The following is a 21,070-nucleotide window of genomic DNA, read 5'->3' on the forward strand; positions in this document are numbered from 1 at the left end:
AGTCCCCCGCTTTGTCAGCGAGCATTTTACTTTGACAACGGACTCTCTTGTGCCCATTGTATTGACCCCTTCAAAGATCCAGTAGCTGGTTTCTTCGATTTCTCTGTTGCTTTCCTGTTTTCTGTTTCGTTGATTTCTGCTCATTTTTCTGATGTCTCTCCTCTTCTGTCTTGCGCTTTAGGTTTGTTCACCTAAAAATAAAGGGCCTTTCTAAGTGACAGGCGATAGCGTTTACTGAGATCAATAAGAACGGCTCTCGGGGAAGCACTGTTTTAGGCAGGACCCCACGCGGGGCCCCAGGGAGGGGACCCAGGAATGGCCCTTAGGAGGAAGGGGAGGGGACCGTGCCCCTGCCGAGAACAGGGCGTCGCGACGCTGATTCTCAACGAACAGCGTGTTTCATTCTCAGCCCTGGGCTCCTCCGTCCTGGGGTCCCCACGCCGGCTTCCTGTCCTCTCGGCAGGCAGCTCTCTGGGACCCAAGGCGGCTGAGGTCCCGCTCAAAGGTCATTTTGCTCTGCTATCGAGAGGCTCCGTTTATCTTATCGGGCACCGCCGGGCGTTAGTCTGGTGCCGGTCGTTGTCTGAAGTGTTCTCTTTGGATTGGGATCCCGGGCAGCTGCTTGGAGCGCGGGACGGAGCCGGGGAAGAAACGGAACGGTCACCCAGGAAATGCTCTCAGAAGACGGCCCGCTTCCTGCCTTCCGTCTGGGTCCCGGACGGCCCAGGGTGAGCGCGGGGCTGCGGGACGGTGCGTCTCCTGCCATCTGCGCCGGCTTGACATCTGCGTGTGAACTCCCGCTTTTTTGTCGGTTCCAGTTCCTCTCTCCTCGAAGGGGAGCTTTAGCGGTGACGGCCCCCGCCCCCCACCGCCAATCAACACGCCGGCGTCTTCCGCAGCAAACAAACCTCCGTCATGACAAAGCCCGAAGAAATCAGCGCGGCGGCCACCTGCTCCAGGCGCGCGTCCCTCGCTGTGAGATGCCTTTTGGGACAGCTGGTGGGCGTGCCAGGCGCTGGGCTTCTTTCAAAGGGACAGTAAAATACCGCTGCCGTCCAGCCCGCCCTGTGGGGTGGGGGGCGGGCGTTCCGTGGAGCATTCCCATTTAGAATTAGCAGCGCCCTTGGCGAAGCCATCAGGGGAGATCCGGCCGATGGGGCGGGCGCTTGGCTGTTCCTTCGGGGCCTTTGTCCCCTGTGTGGGGGACGGGAGACCCCTGACCTTTGTAACCTTGAAATGCCGATGCCCAAACGCAGGGCAAGGTTTTTGGCTGAAAGGGTGACTGTCATTTTGACTGTTGAAACCACGGGTTTGTTTGGCGTTCTGGATTTCGGCACATGCTCTGTTGGAAGCTGCTGAAACTGCCGGACAGAGAAGCCATCTCTGACCCCCGCGCTGGCCGCCTGGCGTTCTTGGGGAGGGAGCGGGACACAGAGACCGCGTGTAAAGCCGTGTCTTTTCCCAGAAGGCGGACTGTAAACAGTGTCTTCGAGGCGTCTGGGTGCTGGAAACGATCCTACACAGCATGCTTGGCGTGGCCAGAAAATGCTGCAAGAAATCGCAGCAAAGATCGTGGAAGGAGAGGAAGGTAGACAGCACGGTTATCACGGAAGGAGGGGTTCACGTCAGGAGTCCGTCTGCCGGGCGAGGGAGCAGGGGCCTCGCGTGGGGATGAGACGCGCCGCAGGGAGGGGGTCCAGGCGGGGGGGCCGCTGCTCCCAGGGCACCGGGGGAGTTGCGCACAGTCCTTCATCGACTTGGTGTCCGGTGGACTTTCTGGCTGGCTGGCGGGCGTGTCCTGTCCTTTTGAGAGGGCTCCTTGGTGTGGCCTGACTTTGCAGGGATCCTCCGTGCTGGGGCGTGGGGGACGGGGCGCCTCGAAGGAAACTCTCCCGCTGTTTCGCTCCCGGGGACAAGAGTCCGACTTGCCCGGTCGGACGCGGACTCATCTGCTGCTTCCTGAGTGGCTGCTGAAGACTAGGCTTGTTCAGGACGTGGGCCGTCTGAGCCGCGCAGAGATTGGGCGGGATTTTCCTTCCGTCCAGAGCACGGGGATTTTTATTTTATACTCATTTCATTATATTTTTTACATTTTTAAAGCTTCACCGAAAGATGTTTTTATTTTATTTTAGATTTTATTTATTTATTATTTAGAGAGAGGGGAACGGAGGGAGAGAGAGAGGGCGAGAAACGTCGATGTGTGGTTGCCTCTCCTGCGCCCCCTCCTGGGGACCTGGCCCGCCCACCCAAGTCTGTGCCCTGGCTGGGAATCGAACCCGCAACCTTTTGGTTTGCAGGCCGGTGCTCAGTCCACTGAGCCACATCAGCCAGGGTCTGAAGATGTGTTTAGTGATTTGAGAGACGGAAGCTGAGAAGAAAGGGGGGAGAGAAACATTGATCGGTTGCCTCCCATACACACCCTGCCCCGGGGACCAAACCTGCAACCCTCTGCTGTATGGGACGATGCTCCAACCAGCTGAGCCCAGGCCCGGTCCACAGGGGCAGCTGAAAGATGACTACCTGGCACTCTATCTTCCCAGACCCCCGTGGAGGAGGACGCAGAAGCCCTGTGGTTAGGTAGGGAGGGATGATGTCCAGCATGAACTGCTTGTCCGTCTCCAAGGACGGGAAAAAGGGCAGAGGAAGGCTGTTGGCAAAAAGCCCCATTTTTAGGCACGTTCTCCAATGGCGCCTTTGACTGCAGAGAAAAGGTGGAGATCTGAAAAGCTGCCCTTAGCAACCCTTTCGACGGAAGGAGCTTGTAAACCAGGCTGCGATGTGTCAGGATATGTCCTTTCTTCACGATGTCCAGAATGCGTAGATTTCGTGTCTGGCGCTGTTCCGAAGTAGGTACATAAATACTAAATGGGAATGAAAGGGCAGATTAGAAGAAGAAAAAAAAAAACCGAAAGAAAACTACCTCGTCTTTGCTGAGCATAAATGGAAAAATACCCAAAATGCATCTTGGTCACGTTTGCTGGCTGGAAGAAGAGGAACAAAATGATTTTTGGAAGCTTGTGCTCATCTCCTGCTGGGCGGCTGCGGCCAGCGTGTCGCTGAGGTCCAAGGGGTTCTTCCCGGGGCCTCCTGGGGTCCCCAGGACGCCCAGAGGACATGGCCAGGGCTCCTTCCGGGGCCACGGAAGGACGTTGTCTGTCTTTACCTCGCTCCGCACCGGAGCGCGCGGTGGCATTTTCAGAGGCTGCCTGACGTCGGCAACGCCATCGCTCACCACAGCGCAGTGCGTGCTTCCGGGCTCCTGTGGGTTCCCTATTTCTGTTTCCCTTGTTAATACGGTGACTGTCTCTCACGACAAGCCCCGCAAACGAACCGACGCTCCCTCGGGTCGGCGACGCGCGGCTGCCAAAGCCTCCCGGACAGGAAGGCGTAAGAGCTGCCCTTGTGCGCGAGCGTCTGGTTCTGAGTTGACCTTCACTTACCGTGGGCGCGGGCGTGGACCGGGACGGATGAACAATGCTCCCGAGTCTATTGATACGCCCCATGCGTCCAAGAGTATACCGGCAACGTGTGGTTTTCCATCCGACGGCAGCCGACGAAAATAGACGCGTTCAAAATTTAGCCTGAAGGATGGCTTTTCTTTTTTTTTTTTTTTTGTCTTTTCCTCCTCACCCAAAGACATGCTTATTGACTTTAGAGAGAGGGGAAGGGAGGGAGAACGCGAGGGGGGAGAAAGATGGGCGATGTGGGAGAGGAACGTCATCGGTGGCCTCCTGTACGCACCGCAACGGGGGACCTGGCCCACCACCCAGCCCTGTGGCCTGAACGGGGAATGAACCTGCAGCCTTTTGTGCGTGGGACGGTGCTTCCACCAACTGAACCACCCGGCCAGGGCTCCCCTACAGTTTTTCTAAACATCCATCATGCCAGGTCCTGCCTTGACCCCTTTATAATTTCTCTATTCTTTTTATACGAACTATACGCTAAAGGTTACCCAGAAGGTTTCATAGCTCGCCTACTCCCTCCCCCCAAGCTGGCATTAAACTGTTAAGACAGCTTATTTTCATAAACCCAGAATACAACATAGAGACGCACGTCAAACCGGAAGCGGAGGGGTCGTGTGCAAGGTAGACATTGCATCCGACTTCGGAGGCACCCAGGGCAGACAGCCGCGTGCAGGATAAACAACGAGGGATTCTGGCGAGCGCGAAGCTCGGGATCCAGACCCCGACAAGCGTGTGGCCTGAGGCCAGCGCCGGAGAGTTCCACAATCGCCTGGGACAAGCACGCAGCGCAGAAAACCATCAACATTGCTTAAAAAAAACAAACTTTTCACCTTGGCTGGTGTGGCTCAGTGGACGGAGTGCCAGCCTGCGAACCAAAGGGTCACGGGTTCGATTCCCCGTCAAGCAATCACCTGCCTGGGTGGCAAGCCAGGTCCCCAGTAGGGGGCGCACGAGAGGCACACACACAACGATGTTTCTCTCCTTCTCTGTCTCCCTTCCTTCCTGTCTCTCAAAATAAATAAATAAAATCTTTAAAAAAAAAATACCCCCAACTTTTCTTGGTTAAAAATAGAAGCAACCGGGAGTTGGGCGCAATCCAGGAAGAGTCTCCCTGACCGTTCACTCTGAGGGTCTCCTGACGGGACGCACACGTGGCCACTTGGATTTCTCTCTGGTGTCCCGTCCGTCCTTAGAAAGTGATCTCGCACCGGGGGCTGGCCCACGGCGGAGGCTTTGAAAAACATCAAGACAAACAAAGACGTGGGATCCCCGAGAGGGGAGATACTTCTGGGAAGCGGGCAGAGGATTAAAACTAAAAGGAAAACCTAGGAGACCTTTAAAAAACCAAGCTCTCACTTTGAGTCATGTGTTCAGAAAAGCCGAGAAGACCCTGTGTCCATCAACCAAACTGGGACGTTACTGTCATAGAGAAACAGGAAGACCTTTCGGGAGAATCGCTTATATTTCTTTTAAGGGAAGGACGTTTTTAAAAGGTGTTTGCTCTGACAGGCACAGCGCTCATTTCCGTCTTTGTCTTGGGTGCCGTGGGTGGGTCTCCCAGGCCAAGGCTGTGGGGGCTCCCTCTCCGCGGGGCGTCTCCTCGGGGTCTGCGTGCCTTTCCTGTCTCTTCGCAGGACCCTGTCCTTGGACACAGGACCCCCCCGACCCAGGACACCCTCCTCTCTGATCCTTCCCTGCATCCTACCTGCAGTTTACGTATAAGGTCCCGTTCCCAGGTAGCACAGGTTAGAACTTGGACGGACCTTTTGGCGGGACATAGGGTCCCCTGCTGCATCCCTTGCCCTCACCATCCCCACAGGCTCATCAAGAAACTTGCCGTCTTCGTCCCCAAAGGGAATAACTCAAGAGACCTTCGCACACGGGCCGGGGAGCCTGCGTGGCCGCTATCACCCACAGCTCAGACACCTAACGCGCATGTCCACCCTCCCCTGCTCTCCCCGCCACACCCAGTCTATTCCACGTTTAGTTTTTCCTTGGACCTCTAGGCTGAGCCTCTCCCGCTGACCGCAGCTCACCGCCCTGGCCTCTGGCGCCTGCCTTGTGGGGGCCGCGGCCCCCTCTTCTCTGTCGTTGTCTTTCCACCCGGCTCGGTGACCCGAGGGAAACCTTTACAACAAAATCAAACCACACACCACCCCATCCACACAAGCACCTCCCTGCTCGGGGCCTCGCGACTTCCTCTTGCCCTCGGCAGGAAGAGTTCGCGCAAACGATCCCCAAGTCCTTCCCGGTGACCCGTTTCCGGCAGGCCCACGAGTCTCAGCCCCCGCTGTGGCCGTGCGTACTCTCCCCCAGGCGCCCTCCCCGCGGGCTGCGGCCCTTCCCTCCGGAGCTGTCTCCGATTTCCACCCGGAACGTTGCTTCCTCCCCAGCCAGCCTCTGCCCCGGCTCTGAGAACTCTGAGAACGAGGGACGTTCCCCGGGGGCTCAGCCCACCGGCCTTCTGAAGCCCTCGGGACAAAACAAACTCTCCAAACCCACCTGAGCCCCGCACGGGTATCCTTGCTGGCATCACGAAGGCTTGGCGTCTGTAGCTCAAGGCCGTGGCATTTGGGGCCAGCCGGCTGCGCGTCCTGGCTCTTGCCGGCTCACCTGCAGTGCCCGGCAGACAGCGGTGCGTCCCTCCCGATGGGGCAAGCGCCGCACTTCCTTCTGTTGGCCCGCCCCCTTTTCTTAGAGAGACACAGAGGGCTCGATTATATCGGTGACACAGGTACCTCAGCTTCCGTCGTCACAGATGGAGTTTGCAAACTGTTTCTGAGTGGACCGAGCACCTAAGAATTGAGGGGTAGAAAGTGTGGATCAGAATTGGGGCTGGTGGCTCTCCACGCTGGGCGACGCGGCGTGCGGCACACGCTGGCCCGGGTCGGCAGACACTGCGGTCGCTCCGGCGGGAGGTCAGAGGGGGCGGCCTCTGGCATTGGAGGGGCGGAGACCGGGAGGCGCCCGATCCCCCGCACTGCCCAGGACACCCCGCAGCAGAGAGTCCGCCAAGCCCCGGCGTCACGGTGTGAGGCTGAGAAGCCTGCCGACCATGAGATTTTTCATCCCTTCTCTCTCTCTGTCTCTCCCACATACATACTTATTTTTAGCTTTATGTTACCTGCCCATTTATTATGGATCTTCTATCCATTCATCTATTTAATCTATCAATAATCTACTTGTATTATCTGTCGATCTATTTATCTATCTATCCACCCATCCCTCCCTCTAGTCATCCATCTATCCATGCGTCCATGTGTCCGTCCGCCCATCCATCCATCTGTCACTGTGCTTCTCAAAAAAGGGCAATTCTGTCCACCAGGAACACTTGGCAACCTCTGGAAACATTGCTGGTTATCACTTGGCAGGTGCTCCTGGCACGTCGTGGGTAGAGGCCAAAGACGCATCAGCGCCGCGCACCCCAACCCCAGAGACCCCCCGAGTCCCAGACGTCCCCTGGGCTGAGCCTGAAACACCCTGAGGGCCAGGGTCACCGTAGCGTGGCTCCCATGGTGTTACCCCGTCCCAGCCTCCTGGGTGCCGTTGAAGGCCGGGGGCTCGCGGGGCTGCCGCGCACTGTGAGCACGGGAAGACCCGCCTGTGGTCTTCTCGGTGGCAACTCCCGGACGTGCCACCCAGAGCCTCCTGCTGATGGGCGCGCAGGGCGTGAGCCAGGAATGGCGGGCATTTCCCCTCCACAGCATCGTGGGGTGCAGGGGGCGGGGGGCGGCTTCCTGAGCTCCCTGAGCTTCCTGAGCTTCCTGAGCGGCTCTGCTCTTCGGCCGTTGTTTCCTTTACATCTTCCCCGGCCAGGAGGAGAGCTTGGTAAATAATGTGCAGAAAGAGAAACGGCGCTCCTAAAATACCTGCTCTGTTTTTATCTTTCAAGTCAGGACCGTGCGAAATGGAATGTTGCTGGAGTCAACAAAATGTTCGGCGAGTGGCTCGTGCGTGTGTGTGTGTTTTCTTAAGGCCTCTAAACAAGGAGACTCAGAGGGCTCACCCCTGCCCCTCAGTGCTGAGCTGAATGGGTTCAGTTTATTCCACTGATCGTCGAATAAACAGTCCCAAGTTTTCAAAAACAGCGTCCTCACATTACGCAAAGCACGTCTTCCTTTTCGGGTACACTTTGATTATTGCCATAGAACGTACATACCGTAAGCTTTAGCCTTTTAATGCGCCCAGTTCTGTGGTTTTAACTTGACTCAGAGAGTTAGCACACATTGAAACACCGTTTTAAAGGCTTTCCCCCCCCCATAAAGCAGAAGTTTCAGTTTCCTCGGTAGGCGTGCCAACAATGTCAAAAATCAGCTGGTTAAAGGAGAACCGCCTGCTTTGGACCTTTGTGATTCTGTACGTTGGTGCTTTTACAACCTTCCGTGGTGTTACTGTGAGGGAGGAAAGGCCACAGGAAGGGATGAGCGTGACAATGTTGCAGCCATGGATGCTGACACAGTCCGGATTCTGCAAAAATGCTGTAATCTGCTGATGGCACTGAATGTGTCAAGGGCGCCTGCATTTTACTGTTATACAGAGGAGACATCGCTGTAGTTTACACATGAAAGAATGCAGGCTGTTGCACAGGGGAATGTATCTTGTTTTTTGGCCCCCCTCTGGTCTCCACCCCGCCCCCCGCCAACATGTCCAGGTAACATTCATCACCTCAGGTAGGGACACGTTTGTTCCCGGAATGAGAAAACTCGCCGTGCCGTTTGCAACGATAGTCACGCCTGGTGCCTTCCAGCCTCGAAACATAAGGCCTCTTCCAGGCGGGGTCTCGGCGTCTCTTGAGCTTCTGCACCCATTTCTCATCGCCTGCCCGAGCCCCCGCCTCCCCCAACCGCCGCTCCCGAGTGTGTACCTGTGAGTTCATGTTTTTTCAGGTTACACACGACATTGCACGGCATCTGCCTTCCTCTGAGTTACTCCCTGCGCCGGAAGACCCTCTAGATGCATCTGTGTGGCCACCGGTGGGCAGAGCTGCCCTCTTTTTTGTGGCTGAGTCGTTTCCAGGGTGTGTCTTGGGCGGGCGTAACCGTACGGTCCTGCTTACCTGCAGCTGCGCGAGGAAACCGGCTTTTTCTGCTTTCTCCGGGGAGATGCCCGCACCCGGGACAGACTCAGCACCAAGCAGGACACGGTCTAGTCCCTTCTTTTATTTCCATGGCAGTTATGACGTGAAACTAACACCATTGGCTCTCCTTGTCTTTCACCACTTGTAAAGGAATCACCTTAAAAAGGAAAGCACGCTGGGTTTGTCCACCTGGGTCCCGGTTGCGTACCTGTCATCTGCTTGTGGCTCCGTGGGGCCTTCTCACGTCCCCCAGGGTGACTCGGGCCTGGGGTTCCGTCCCCTAACGTGAGTCTTTTCTGTTTCGCACGCACAGCTCAGAGAAAGCCTCGGAGACATTGCAGAGGAAAATACGAAAAGATCTGTTGAGTCACAGCTATGGTTCACATGGGCAGAGGCAAATACGAGGGGAAGCTCGGTCAGATACGAGTGTGCCAAAGACAGAGCATTGATCGGTAAATCCCATCCAAAAAATGAGTGGATTCCTTGACATAGGCCACCAACGAGATGAGAAAGAACAGAGGGACCCGGGACAGAGATAAAAATCAAGACACACCACCTTCCTTTTGTTCCTAGAAACTTAGAATAGGGCACGATGTTGAGACCGTTCATCGTGATTTTCCAGTGCTTTTCGAGGGATGAACCGTAGGAGTCCGAAAAGAGTTCATTTGTTCCCCTAAGGTCGGAGATGAAATTGAAGCGAAAACAAGGTCAGCCACGCGGTGGCATTTCAGTGCACGTTGCTTCATAGAAACATCAACTCAACATCTGCGTAAAAACACTTCCACTGGATCCCTTCACTCCTTCCAGGGCGCTTTGTCTACCTCCCCTCCCTCCTGACCATATTGCACATTGTGCTCTCAACCCGATGCCACCTCGCTCGAGGACAGTTCTGCATTCGCTTCCAAATTATCTTTGCATGAGAATATACTTCTACAGTGAATTGCTCATCCGTCGCTGCTCCTTCTACAGTGTTGCTTCCCTTGCATAGATCACTTTCTACTTCTGCTGTAATCAAATATTCATGATGGAAATTTTGTCTGAAAGCCAAGGTTCCTTAAGTTCCCAACGCTGACTCCATTACCCCGTAGATTTATTTTCTTGCTTGCAGACTTCAGTTTATAGAAAACACTGGAAAAGCAGCTTGCCAGAGCATTACTTGGTTCTTTGGTTGGTACCATGTGCACCTCAGAACTCTATTCCCGAAAAGAAAGGAAACACATTGTTTCATTGTTGGGCGGTCGCGTGGGACGGCTTCTTTCTTTCCAAGCCATCCTCGAATGTCTCCATTCTCCTCTTGCATCCGCTCGGTGGCCGTTTGTCCAGCCAGGGACCTCCGCCAGCCACCTGGGTTCCACCTCCCTGTGCTTGGGGAGAGGGCGCATTTCTTTGCATTATCCCTCCGACAGACTCGGGCGTAACAGACAGCCCCCGTTTATAAGCGTCCTGGTGCCAAGCTGACAGACAGATTTCCGTTTCTCTTCCCCAACTTTATGTGTTCTGTGGCCTTAGGTGACATTCCTTTGCATCGTTAAAGGCACTATTGCACAGGTGATTGCCAGGCTGTGTGAGGGTACAAGGGGGGCACCGTGCGGCTCACTGAGAAGGATCCCGAGCGGGACAGGGCAGGGCAGAAGGCCGGGGCGGAGAGCGAAGTTGGCTTGAAACTGTGCCATGTGAGTATGAAAGAGAGTTCGGTGGCCTTCCGTATTTGTGGTGGGTGCGATTTTTAACGTTCCTGTCTGTCTGTTCGCATCTCTATCCCTTTATTTCCGACGCATGGACAATTTTAAGATAAAGACCCAAGCGTGCTTAGCGAGCTGTCGTGCGTTTGAAATGGCTTCACGCAGCTGGTCGCGTATCGTGAAAACCTGGCGCAAAAGGGAAACTTTTGAAGAACTGCGTTGGGGTAGTGCACGCACAGTACGATATCCAGAGGTCGTCCCATAGGATTGTACACCTGAAATCTATGCCGTTTTATGAACCAACGTCTCCCCAATGAATTCCATCCAAGCTAAATTGAAAAATAAAAGACACGTGGAAGACACCCACTTACCGTACTTTTCCATTCTACCTCTTGTGCTCCGTGTGCACGTGTGTGTGTTTCCTGAGGTGGCTCATTTGCAGAAGCGTGTCTCCCGTCCCCGCCCCCCCCCACCCAATTAAAGGGTCCTTCAGGGCCAGGCCACCCTCCGTGTCCATGTGCGTGGGTGGGAAATTCCAGATAAAGGTGTCCGGGCACACGGTCTCGCCTTTGGCGGCTTACGCAGTCAGTACGCGTGGCTCCCCCCGTGACGCACTGCAAGTCCCAACACGGCCCGTTTCTTGTCCCCTTCCAGGCACAGGGACGTTCGGGCGGGTGCAGCTGGTCCGGCAGAAGACGGCCAAGTGCTTTTTCGCGCTGAAGGTCATGAGCATCCCGGACGTGATCCGACTGAAGCAGGAGCAGCATGTGCACAACGAGAAGTCGGTGCTGAAGGAAGTCAGCCACCCATTCCTGGTTAAGCTGTGAGTGCGCCCACGGGCGGTCCTGTCCCCAGTTCCTCGTCTTCTTCCCCACCCTCCCGAGAGGCCACCTCGGGGGTCTCCTCCTCCCTCTTCCTCCGCCCCGGGGTCGGAAGCGGCGGGTGGAGTGAGGTCACGTCGGGTGTGCGCGTGCGCACGTGCAAAGCCACCGGCCCGTGTGGCCATATTGCGGGGCTCTCTTAGCGTCTGATCTTGCAGCGTGGTCCTGCCCGGGCTGCTGGCCCCAGGGGGCCAGGGCCGCAGGCAAAGACGCCTGATCCGAAACCGGTGAGGAGTCCGCGCGCCCAGAGCTGGCTCTCTGGCCCCTCCACGGGCAGCCTCCACCCACTTCCCACCTTCTCCCTCTCCCACCTCCATCTCACGCCTCCTCAGGCCCAGCATCGCAGCTCAGGGTCCCTCCTCCCCGCCTGGATTTGCTGCCCCCGGGCCTCGCCCGTGTCTTGCGCCCTGAACCTTGCTTTCCGCCAAAGCATTCTTGACAGCCGTGGTGCTCGTCCGCCCCGCCTCTCCAGCGCGCTGCGTCTCTCCATAGGAATCTGCAGGAATCCGAGGAGCCCAGAATCAGGCCCCAGTGGCTTAGGGTGCTGCAGAGAGTTCATGGAGTTTTTCCTTCCCTCTGTTTCGCTTCGTACACGGTCACATCCATGGAGCTGCAGTAGGGCGTGGGGACGCGTCCAACGCACCGGCCCGCACGGACGCAGGTGTTCTGCGCCCTGGTCTTCGTGCACGCTACACGCACCCCAACACAGGCAGGGGCACCTCTGCACGCCAAGTCCCCCCAGAAACGCCCTCCAAGCCCAAAACACGGTCTTACCAGAGCCGCCTCAGGAGGCACGGTGAATGGTGGGGGAGGAGGAGCAGGCGGCTTTTCGCTTTATTGTGTTCTCCTGGATCCCAAAGCAGCTCGTACGTCAGAGACTCCAGCCCTGTCTCGTGGAATGGGAGTCTGCCCTCGGCCGGGGGGCTGGGGGGGGACCCCAAAAGAACGGATGCTGCAGGGCTTGCTGTGGAATGAAGAAAAGCTCCTAGTGATGTGTCTTCTGGGAACTAACGTAGAGATTCTGAGAAAGGGCTTTAGCCGACTGGGGTTTTCAGTCAACCTTGTTTGAGGACACGTGGTCGGGATTGTGACGTCGCCTAATTGTCATCGTGTGTCTTACGGGACTGAGCTTGGGCTGTGACCCAACACAGGACAGTCTCCAGCCCCAGGAAGAGGGCGTGGTTTCCCCAAGGTGCCTTCCAGCTGCCTGTCCACAGGACACAGTGCGTCGGACACTGGGGCCCCGCTTTGCCTCTGGAACCTACGAGGCAGGAGCTGTCGCGTGTTGGCGGCGACGTTAGGAGATGTAGACAGCGCAGGTTCCTGTGAAGGCAAGAAGGCTTAGACATGGTGGTGGAGAAGGGACAAGTGTGGAGGAGATGGAGGCCCCTCCAGGACACGGAGCATGTGGTGGGGGCGGGCGTGCATCCAGGTCACCCCCGGGTGCATCTTTCCTGGGGCGCGGGCGCTCCCCGTGGGTGTCGTGAGCTGAGGTTGGAGGGTATCCGTGGAGTCTTGGGGGAAGGCCTCCCACTCAGGGAATTCCACCTGGGTGGGAGTTCAGTGTCGTCTCTCCCAGACGGTTTGTCCAGGGCCCCACCCATTTATCCCTCCCCGTCCTGGAGGCTGGAGGCGGAGCCCCAGGCGGGGGCAGGGCCGGCTCCCCCGCAGGCCCCTCTCCTGGGCGCGGGGACGGCCGTCTGCCCCTGGGCCCTCCCACCGGAGTCCCTCTGGGTGTGCCCGCGTCCCCATCTCTTCGTCTAAGGCCCCCAGTCCTGTGGGATCAGGGCCTCCCTGGGGACCTCAGTGTCCCTTAATCACCTCTTTAAAGGCCCGTCTCTAAATGCAGCCCGTGTCCGAGATCCAGGGGGTACAGCTTCACCCTGTGAAACTGGGGGAAACATCATTCAGCCCGTCACGCTTCCCTAAAGACTTGCGAAGGGTACATTTCTCAGTGCCGGAGGGTCTTATTGTAACGCACGTCGCGCATTCGGGGTTTTTTTTTCCCCTGGGCAGATCCTTGAGGGACTGGAGGTGTTTGAAACGGGGATGCAGGTTGGCCTGGTGTGGCCAGGGCTCCTGCTCCTGTCGAGCGCCCCAGGGCGTGTTGCGTCTGGCCAGCCCGGCCCCATGGATGGGACCTGGACGGCGTCCAAGGCCTCAGGACACGGGACGTGTTTTAGTGGAAAAACACCATTCGTCAAGAATGCCTTTCATCCCCACAGCTGTGCATTTTCTCTTGTAAATGTTGTGTCGCCTCAGCCGACATCTGCTTGCCAGACGGTTTCCGGAAACACTGAGCACGTTTCCCCGCATTTCTTCAAACCACACGCCAAGCCGAGGGTGCCAGCCGGCGGCGGGCCGAGCCAGCGCTGTGGGGCGTTTGGAGTCCCCCTTGAGTGGTCGCGGAAATCACGGGACACATTAGCAAAGATCAGCATGCGCGCTGCTACTGGTTATGTTTTATGTTTTTGAAAAGATGCCCGGGCACTCGTTCAAGGCGCGTGAAGGGGCACATTCTGTTTGGGGCGGAAGCCATTTCCCAAGGCCAGTTCAGCTGGCGCTGAAATAATTTTAGAAAGGAAGAGGCACTCACTGTCCACGGTGCAGAAGGGGCGTGGCAGAGTCCGAATGGCCAGGGACGAACGCGTGCAGTCTGCCGGCAAACCGAGATCCCTCCTGGCCCTTCCTGCACCTGGAGAGGGCTGGCGTCTTTGAGATGTTTGGACCCGGCTCAAGGCTCTCCGACTCGGCCCTGTTGGCAGCCGGGCACAGATCAATCTCTGTGGTAGGGGCTGTTCTGCCTCGTGGGGGGCATGGACCTGTATCCCTGGTCTCGACCCACTTGATGCCAGCAACGCACCCTCTGCAGCAGGGATGAGGAAAAGTGTCTCTGGTACTGTCAGAAACCTTCCCGACGGTGAGACGGTCCTGGGGTAGAGACCACAGCCACAGATGAGTGGGTGGGTGGATGGGTGGATGGGTGGTTGGGTGGTGGGTGGGTATATGAGGACATGGATGGATGGATTCATTCATTCATTCATGGATGGATGGATGGATATATGGATGGATGGGTGGATGGATTCATGGTGGATAGATGGACGGATGGATGGATTCATTCATTCATGGATGGATGGATGGATATATGGATGGATGGGTGGATGGATTCATGGTGGATGGATGGAGGGATGGATGGATTCATTCATTCATGGATGGATGGATGTATATATGGATGGATGGGTGGATGGATGGATGGATGGATATATGATGGATGGGTGGATGGATTCATGGTGGATGGATGGATGGATATATGGATGGATGGGTGGGTGGATTCATGGTGGATGGATGGATGGATATATGGATGGATGGGTGGATGGATTCATGGTGGATGGATGGATGGATATATGGATGGGTGCATGGATAGAGGGATGGATGGATGGTTGCATGGATGGCTGGGTGCATAATTAATAGAGAGCAGATAGATGATAGATAGATAGATGATACTTCAGTTGATAGAGAGACAGGGACACAGACACATTGAGAGAGACAGAGAGAGTCTCTCACGCTCATCAAGCAGGTGTCTCACGTTGGGCACCATGGACATTTGAAGCTGGGTGACAGCTTGCTGTGGGGCGTCCTGTGCGCTGTTGAGCAGCACCCCCAGCCTCTACCCATGGACACAGTAGCACCTGCTGTCTGAGGTGGGAGAACCAAACATGCCTCCAGGCATTGCCAAGCCGACCCTGACGGCGCAGAGCCAGCTGAGCCCACGCGCTCTGCAGGTGCTCACGGAGAGGAAGGGCGTGCGGGGTCCCATATGCCTTTCCTGACCCAGCCCCCACACCAGGACTTTCGTGATGGGCAGTGCGTGGGCCCACGGACCAAGCCTGAGCCCCGCAACTCATTGCAGACCTATGCGTGTTGCCCGCCATTGATGTTTCATAGCTTTCTCCTGCCGATCACGAAAGAAAGATCTCAAAGTCCGTCACCCACGGGGCGCGTCCTTGAGCTACTGTGGACATGACCTGTGTCCCATCCCCTCCCAGGAATCCACGCCTTAATCTCCAGTGGACTCGCCCGTTGCCCAACGGTCAAGATCCTTGTTCAGGGCCCCCTGCTCGGGCCTGGCCCCTCTCTCCGTGGGCCGACGGAAGTTGTTTCTTCGTTTTGCCGAGAGCTCAGGAACGGGGAAGAACACCATCGGCTCACCGTCCTTGCCTTCTCCCCATCTGAACGTCAAAGGCAAAGTCCTGGCAATAGGCCTTCTCCCCCTTCGATCTTCTTCTGCGCGGAACAGCAGTGAGACAAAGAACAACGGCCCCTCCCGAGGCCCCAGGCCTGGCTTTGGGCCAACAGCGTTGGCCTACGCGTGCGTTTGGTGGGCGAGGCGCCGACGCTTCTAAAGGAAGGTTTAGGTTGTGGTCACAGCGTGAAATGTGAGACAAGTTTAGGCGGGACCGGTGTCCTGGAAAAGGGCGGCTCCCTCCGCCGAATCCTGCCGAAGGAGCTGGGACGGCTTGCAGGAGGGGGGACCGTTGCAGATGGCCGGGGCTGCGGCCGCCGGCCGGTCCCCGGGGTCTGGGCGCAGGCAGGAACCGGAGCCCAGCGGCAAGCCAGCTCTGTCCTTGATAGGGGTGGCATGGCAGCAAAGGAGCTGAGGAACGGGGTGCGGGAGGGCCCCAGCAGTGCGTCCACGGCTGGCGGTATGTCCGCAGGCGCGCGGTGAGCGTGGGCACCCAGGATCCTGGGCTTCCTGTGAGCTGAGGTGTGTAGTGGGTGAGGTGCCCCCCTGAGAAGATGCCTTGTGGAGAGCGGAGGTTTCGATGCTGGACAAGGTGAGGGCTGAGGCCCCGTATGCAGCTCTGGGAGGAGACGGGGAGAGGCCATTGGGTGGGGCCATCGGACGAGGGAACGGAGCCGCCGAGGACGGGGGAGCCTTGGAGACAGGGGGAGCAGAGAGGGATGCGAGACGGAACAGGCAAGGGCTGGTTGCCGCGGAGTCAGGTAGGGGCACAAGAGTCCCGAGGGAGAGCCTCAGGCGGCTGCCGGAGACAGAGCTGAGGACATGCGGTGACGGCGGCGGGGTCCAGGATCTTTTCTTCTCCTTCAGGAGCAGATGTCCTGCTGTCTTGCAGCGTCTGTCAGCCAGCTTTGTGGTTAAGCATGTGGAGGCGACAACTGAGTTCGTTAAAACGCCTTCAGCTACGAGCCCGACGCGGACTTTGCAAGCGAAGGCCCCGGTCACCTTTAACGGCAGAAAGCGATGTGTTGAGGTAGAGAGGGCGTCCGAGCTGGACTCACCCCGACAGGCTGGCTTCCACGTTCACGGTCATGGGCAACTACAGACGTGTTCGGGTCGCCTTTGGTGCCAGCGGTGCAGCTGGATCTCTGAGTCCGCCATAAAATTGTCATCACCTTTCGAATTGCGGTCGAAAGGCCGTAACGGCGAAGTTGCCGTCTTAACCCTCGGTCAGGACCCCGGTCCGCAGCATGGAGTACGGTGCGTTCAGCTTCTTGTACGACCGTCGCTGCGGTCATCTCTGGAACCTTCTCAGCTTCCCAAAGTGAAACTCTGTCCCCAGGAAGGACCAAGGCCCCGCGCCCCTCCCCCAGCCCCAGGCCCGCACCAGGTCCTTTCTGTTTCTATAAACCTGATGTCCCTGGAGATCCCGTGCAAGGGGACTGCTACAGGATTTGTCCCTTTGCGGCTGGCTTGTCTCACTCAGCGTGACGTGCTCAAGGTTCACCTGCCCGTCCGCGTGAGGCAGAAGCCGTTTCCTTTTTCCTGGCTGCGTAATATTCCCCTCTGTGTGATGCCGGACCGTGCGGTGCTTATGCATGCGGCCGTGGGTGGACCCTTGGGTTGTCCCCACCTTTTGGCTGCTGAGCGTGATACTGCTATGAACCTGGGTGACCCAGTTGCTGCTGGAGCCTCCCTGCCTTCAACAGCTTGAAGGCAGTGTCCATATCTCCTTGTGGCTCTTTCCTGTGCGGGGACAGTGCCTGAGCGTTTTCTCTCCTTCGATCTCCCTTTTTTCTTGGCTTGTCTCATGCACTTGTCGGCCTTCCGCCGCCTCTCCCTCCTCGTCCCATCCCCGCGGTGAACGGTGCGGTGAGGCCCCTTCGGCCCCCTTCTGTGTGATGCAAGAGCTTTGCGCACGTATGGGCATGGCACCCGCACGGTGCGGACGTGGGTCCCGCTTCTCGGACGCAGGGGCCTTCTCGTCCGTCCCCCTCGCCCCTCCCCCGCCGCCTCCGCGTGGCGCGGCATCGCGCCCCCGTCCGCGCCGTGCCGGCCGGCTCCGGTCCCCACGCTCCTCACGCATCCCGCCGCAGGCATTGAGAGCCAGGCCTCCCGCGGACCCACAGCACGTGGCCCCGTCCCCGCGGCGTCTGCCCCTCCCGTGCCTGTGTGTCCGCGCGAGGCTGTGGCTCGCCACAGAGCAGGTGCTGGGCCGCCACCGACCCACGGCGCGGAGCAAACAGCAAGCGCGCGCGCAGGCCCGTGAAGATTCATCGACGTCGCTCAGGAAGGCCAACAGCCCATCCTGTGAGCTTTCGATCCCACACACCCCTCTGCGTCTCCCGTCCTTGGGATAGACCTTCTCCTTCTCTTGGCTTTTGCACTCTTTTTTTTCTTTTTTATTGAATTTATGAGGGTGACAGGCGGTGATAAAATTACTGCGGTTGCACGCGCCCGCTTCTGTAATACGTCACCACCTGCCTCTTCCGTGACGGGCTGACGCCCCACGTCCAGTCCCCTTCCATCGCCCTTGATCCCGCGTGACCCTCCCCTTCCTCCCCCGTCCCCTCGGCTGCCTGTGTCGGGGAGCTGTTCCGGCTCAACCCCTCCACCCTTCTCGCCCGGCCCCCACATCTGCCCGTCAGCTGCCCATCCGGTTTCCGGACCCGGGAATCTGTGTCTCTGTCGCTCAGGCGTTTCTGTTCTTCATGAGCTTCCACATAGCAGGGAAATCACATCAGTACTTTCCTGTCTCTGTCCGGCGTATTTTTAAGATTTGGAAGCAGCCCAAGGCACCCATCAGCGGATGAGTGGGCAAAAACGCTGCGGTACATTGGCCCCGGGCACGATGACGCAGCTGGGGAAAAACAGCCCCCGCCCTTCGCGGGGATGGTCCTTGGAGAGCGTGGTGCTCGGTGACATGCACTTTTATTTCTTCCTACAGTCAGCGCAGGGCCAGCGTCATGCCCACAATGAGGACGACGGGACCCCCGCGTCGCCTGCTTGCCTCCCAGGCGGTCCCTTTCTCAGCCCAGATTTTAATTTCTGGGTGGCCCCCCCGAGGGTGTCCTGCCGGCCCCCAGGCCGCGGGTGCCAACACCATCTCTGTCCACCTCCCGGACATGGTGCTGTTCGTCGCGCTGTGAATATCTCCGTTCTTAGCAGGACTCGTACCCCACGCGGTACGAATGCTCTCCGTAAAAGCGGGGTCTTAGCTGTGGGGGTGGGAGCGAAAGATGGACCTGCGTTTTCTTTGTTGGTTTGTGTTTGTTGTTGTTCGTTTTGTTGCGTCCCCCACCACGGTGTTTCGGGGACCTTACCGATTTGGAGAAAGACGACGGGATCGGGATGGGGGCTCTCACCAAATATTCTTTTCGTAGCCACCGTTTTGGACTCAGGATGGACAGGGTTTGTATGGAGCCTACGGCTGCTCAGGGACGCGGGTACCTGGGGGCCCGTGGCTGTGGCGTGGGGAGGTAAACGTGACTTCACTCACGTAATACACAGGGTTCTTCGCGGGCATGACACTTCGTCCGTGTTTTGAATGCGTTTATGGAGAGACGGGTGGAGCAGGTGTCTCTCCCGACAGCCTGAGATCACAGTCTTTCTGCTTCCCGCCTGGTGCCTCCTGACGCTTGAGAAGGCAGTGCCGTTCTTCCTGCATATTTGGTTCTTCCTCTCCGCGTCTGACAGAGCTTCCCTCTTGGGATTTGCAGGGACGAGGCCGAAAAAGCCATGGTTTGTCAATGAGATGACTTTTGGGCGTCCACCTAAGGATGGGGACTGGGGGCAGGGAGACCAGCCAGGGGGTTAGGGGCTGGGACTTTCAGCTCGGCCCCCAACCTCCAGGCAGGGGGGAGCGGCTGGAGGTGGAGCCGTGCACTCCCCGAAGCTGCCGTCACTCCCCGAGGATGAACGCAGAGAGTGTGTGGGTTGGGGAACAGCCGGAGCTGCTGGTTGCAGACGGCATGGACCGCCCCCGCCCCCCCGCCTTCCCTGTCCCTTGCCGTACGCATCCCTTCCACCTCCCTGTTCCCGAGTTACCTCCTTTTCTAAAACAGCGGGGACCCCGGGAGGAGCATGTTTTTCGGAATTCCGTGAGCCACTCTGGCAAATGCGCTGAACACCGAGGGCCTTCCGGGACCTTCCGGGGTCCAGCCGGGCAGGTAGCAATGCAGGAAACCGCCTGCTCTTCCCGTGGCTGTCGGACGGGGGCGCCGTCTTGTGGCACCGCGTGCTGGCACTGTGGGACCCGACGCCGTCCCCGGGAGACGCGGGACTGCCGGGTGCCGTGGAGACGCGCCCACGTGCTGCATTGAAGAGCAGAACACCAGGCGCGGGGTCCAGGCTCTTCCAGGGCGGACCTGCCCTGGCCCAGGACGCTGGGCACGCGAACCGGACGTGTTTGCCCACAGCTGGCTGCCCCGTGGCCGGGCCGGCGCCCACACGTTGGGAGGACTGACCCAGCCTCCTCGTGCCTTACGCCTCCAGCGTCTTCCTTCCACCTCTTTCGCTGCGAACCGCCTCTTTGCTCATTATGTCCGATGCCCCCGAAGAGGGAAATGAGGCGGCTTTGGCATGAGGTGGCACGTTGTGCTCGAGAGTTAGAGAAAGGATGGGGGCTGCTGCGGATCTTCAATTTCAAGAAACAGGTGCATGACACGTGTGGGTGTGTTTACGTACAATATGTACGGGGTTCTGCCTATTCTTCCTTTTCAGCGCAGTGCACTGTTGGGGAACACGGCAGCCCCGTTTCGGGGTTGGGGGGCCATGTTCTCAAGGGCCCCCTGGTATCCTTCTACCCCGGGATACCGAGCCTGCCCTGGGCTGTCTGACTGAGCTTCGGGGTCCCCGGCAGGAACCTCTCCGAATCCTCGTACAGAGCGGCCAGGTGGGGTCGGGGCCACAGGAGGTGACTCACCCCGTGTGACGGGCGGGGAGCGAGGCTGGCGTTGGCCCAGCCCGGCCAGCGAGAGAGCTGCCTGCAGAAAGCCAGCGCCGCGCGCACGGCCTGGGTCCGGTCCCTTCGTGCTTCCGGACCCCAGATCCTGAGCCTCCCACGCGGCGAGGAGGGAACCGGGACACCCCTGCGTCCCTCAGAGAGCGTCCCGGGCTCAGGGTGAGAAGCAGCGCGGAGAAGGCGGTGGCATTTCCCCAAACCCTATTTGCGGGCAGCTATTGCGCCCGCAGGAGATGCTCGTCGCCCACAGCCTGCGCCTCGCCATGCGCCTTCCGCCCAAGCTGTGGGGCCACAGGACCCTCGTCTCGTCCCGAACACAGAAGGGCCCCGTCCCGGGCCAAACGGAAGCGCTGAGGACGTTCCCAGCAGAGTGCGGTCTTGCATTTCCTAATGATCCTTTTTAGCACAGGGCTCTTCTTTGGCGTAGAAACGGTTCCTGCTTCTTCGACGGCTGTTATTGGTCCCCGCAGACGCACCTGTTCTGTTCGTTCATTCGTATTCGCCGTTCCTGTCCCGATGACTGCACCTCCTGCTGGTTTCTCTGTGACGTCCCTGGGAGCTACTCTCGAGGCCTGTGCCAGCTCTCCGTGTGCCCCCCACCCCCCGCAAGTGCCGTGTCTTTATTTTACTGTATTTCATCCGTGTGGCCCTTCCGGGAGTGGGGGCGGGGCGGAGCCGCTGGTCGATGCTGCCTGAGCATCGCCCTGGGAGCCCATGGTCCGATCTGCGTTCACAGCATCGTGTGCGTCCCCAGTTCTGCGCG

General features: G+C 58.3%; 1 protein-coding gene across 2 annotated transcripts in view; it reads left to right on the forward strand.

Moving 5' to 3' along the window:
- PRKX (protein kinase cAMP-dependent X-linked catalytic subunit) overlaps positions 1 to 21,070 on the forward strand; it is a 60,162-nt gene that overhangs the window by 12,089 nt on the left and 27,003 nt on the right. For both annotated transcript variants that reach the window (XM_054585014.1, XM_054585013.1), the window contains exon 2: positions 10,878 to 11,046. In XM_054585014.1, the coding sequence (XP_054440989.1) occupies positions 10,878 to 11,046 (169 nt within the window). The remainder of the gene's footprint in view (positions 1 to 10,877; positions 11,047 to 21,070) is intronic.

The sequence above is a fragment of the Pteronotus mesoamericanus genome, unplaced genomic scaffold, assembly GCF_021234165.1.
Source record: "Pteronotus mesoamericanus isolate MK-2021 breed Mesoamerican mustached bat unplaced genomic scaffold, CSHL_Meso_final contig_80, whole genome shotgun sequence".
NCBI classification, from domain to species: Eukaryota; Metazoa; Chordata; class Mammalia; order Chiroptera; family Mormoopidae; genus Pteronotus; species Pteronotus mesoamericanus.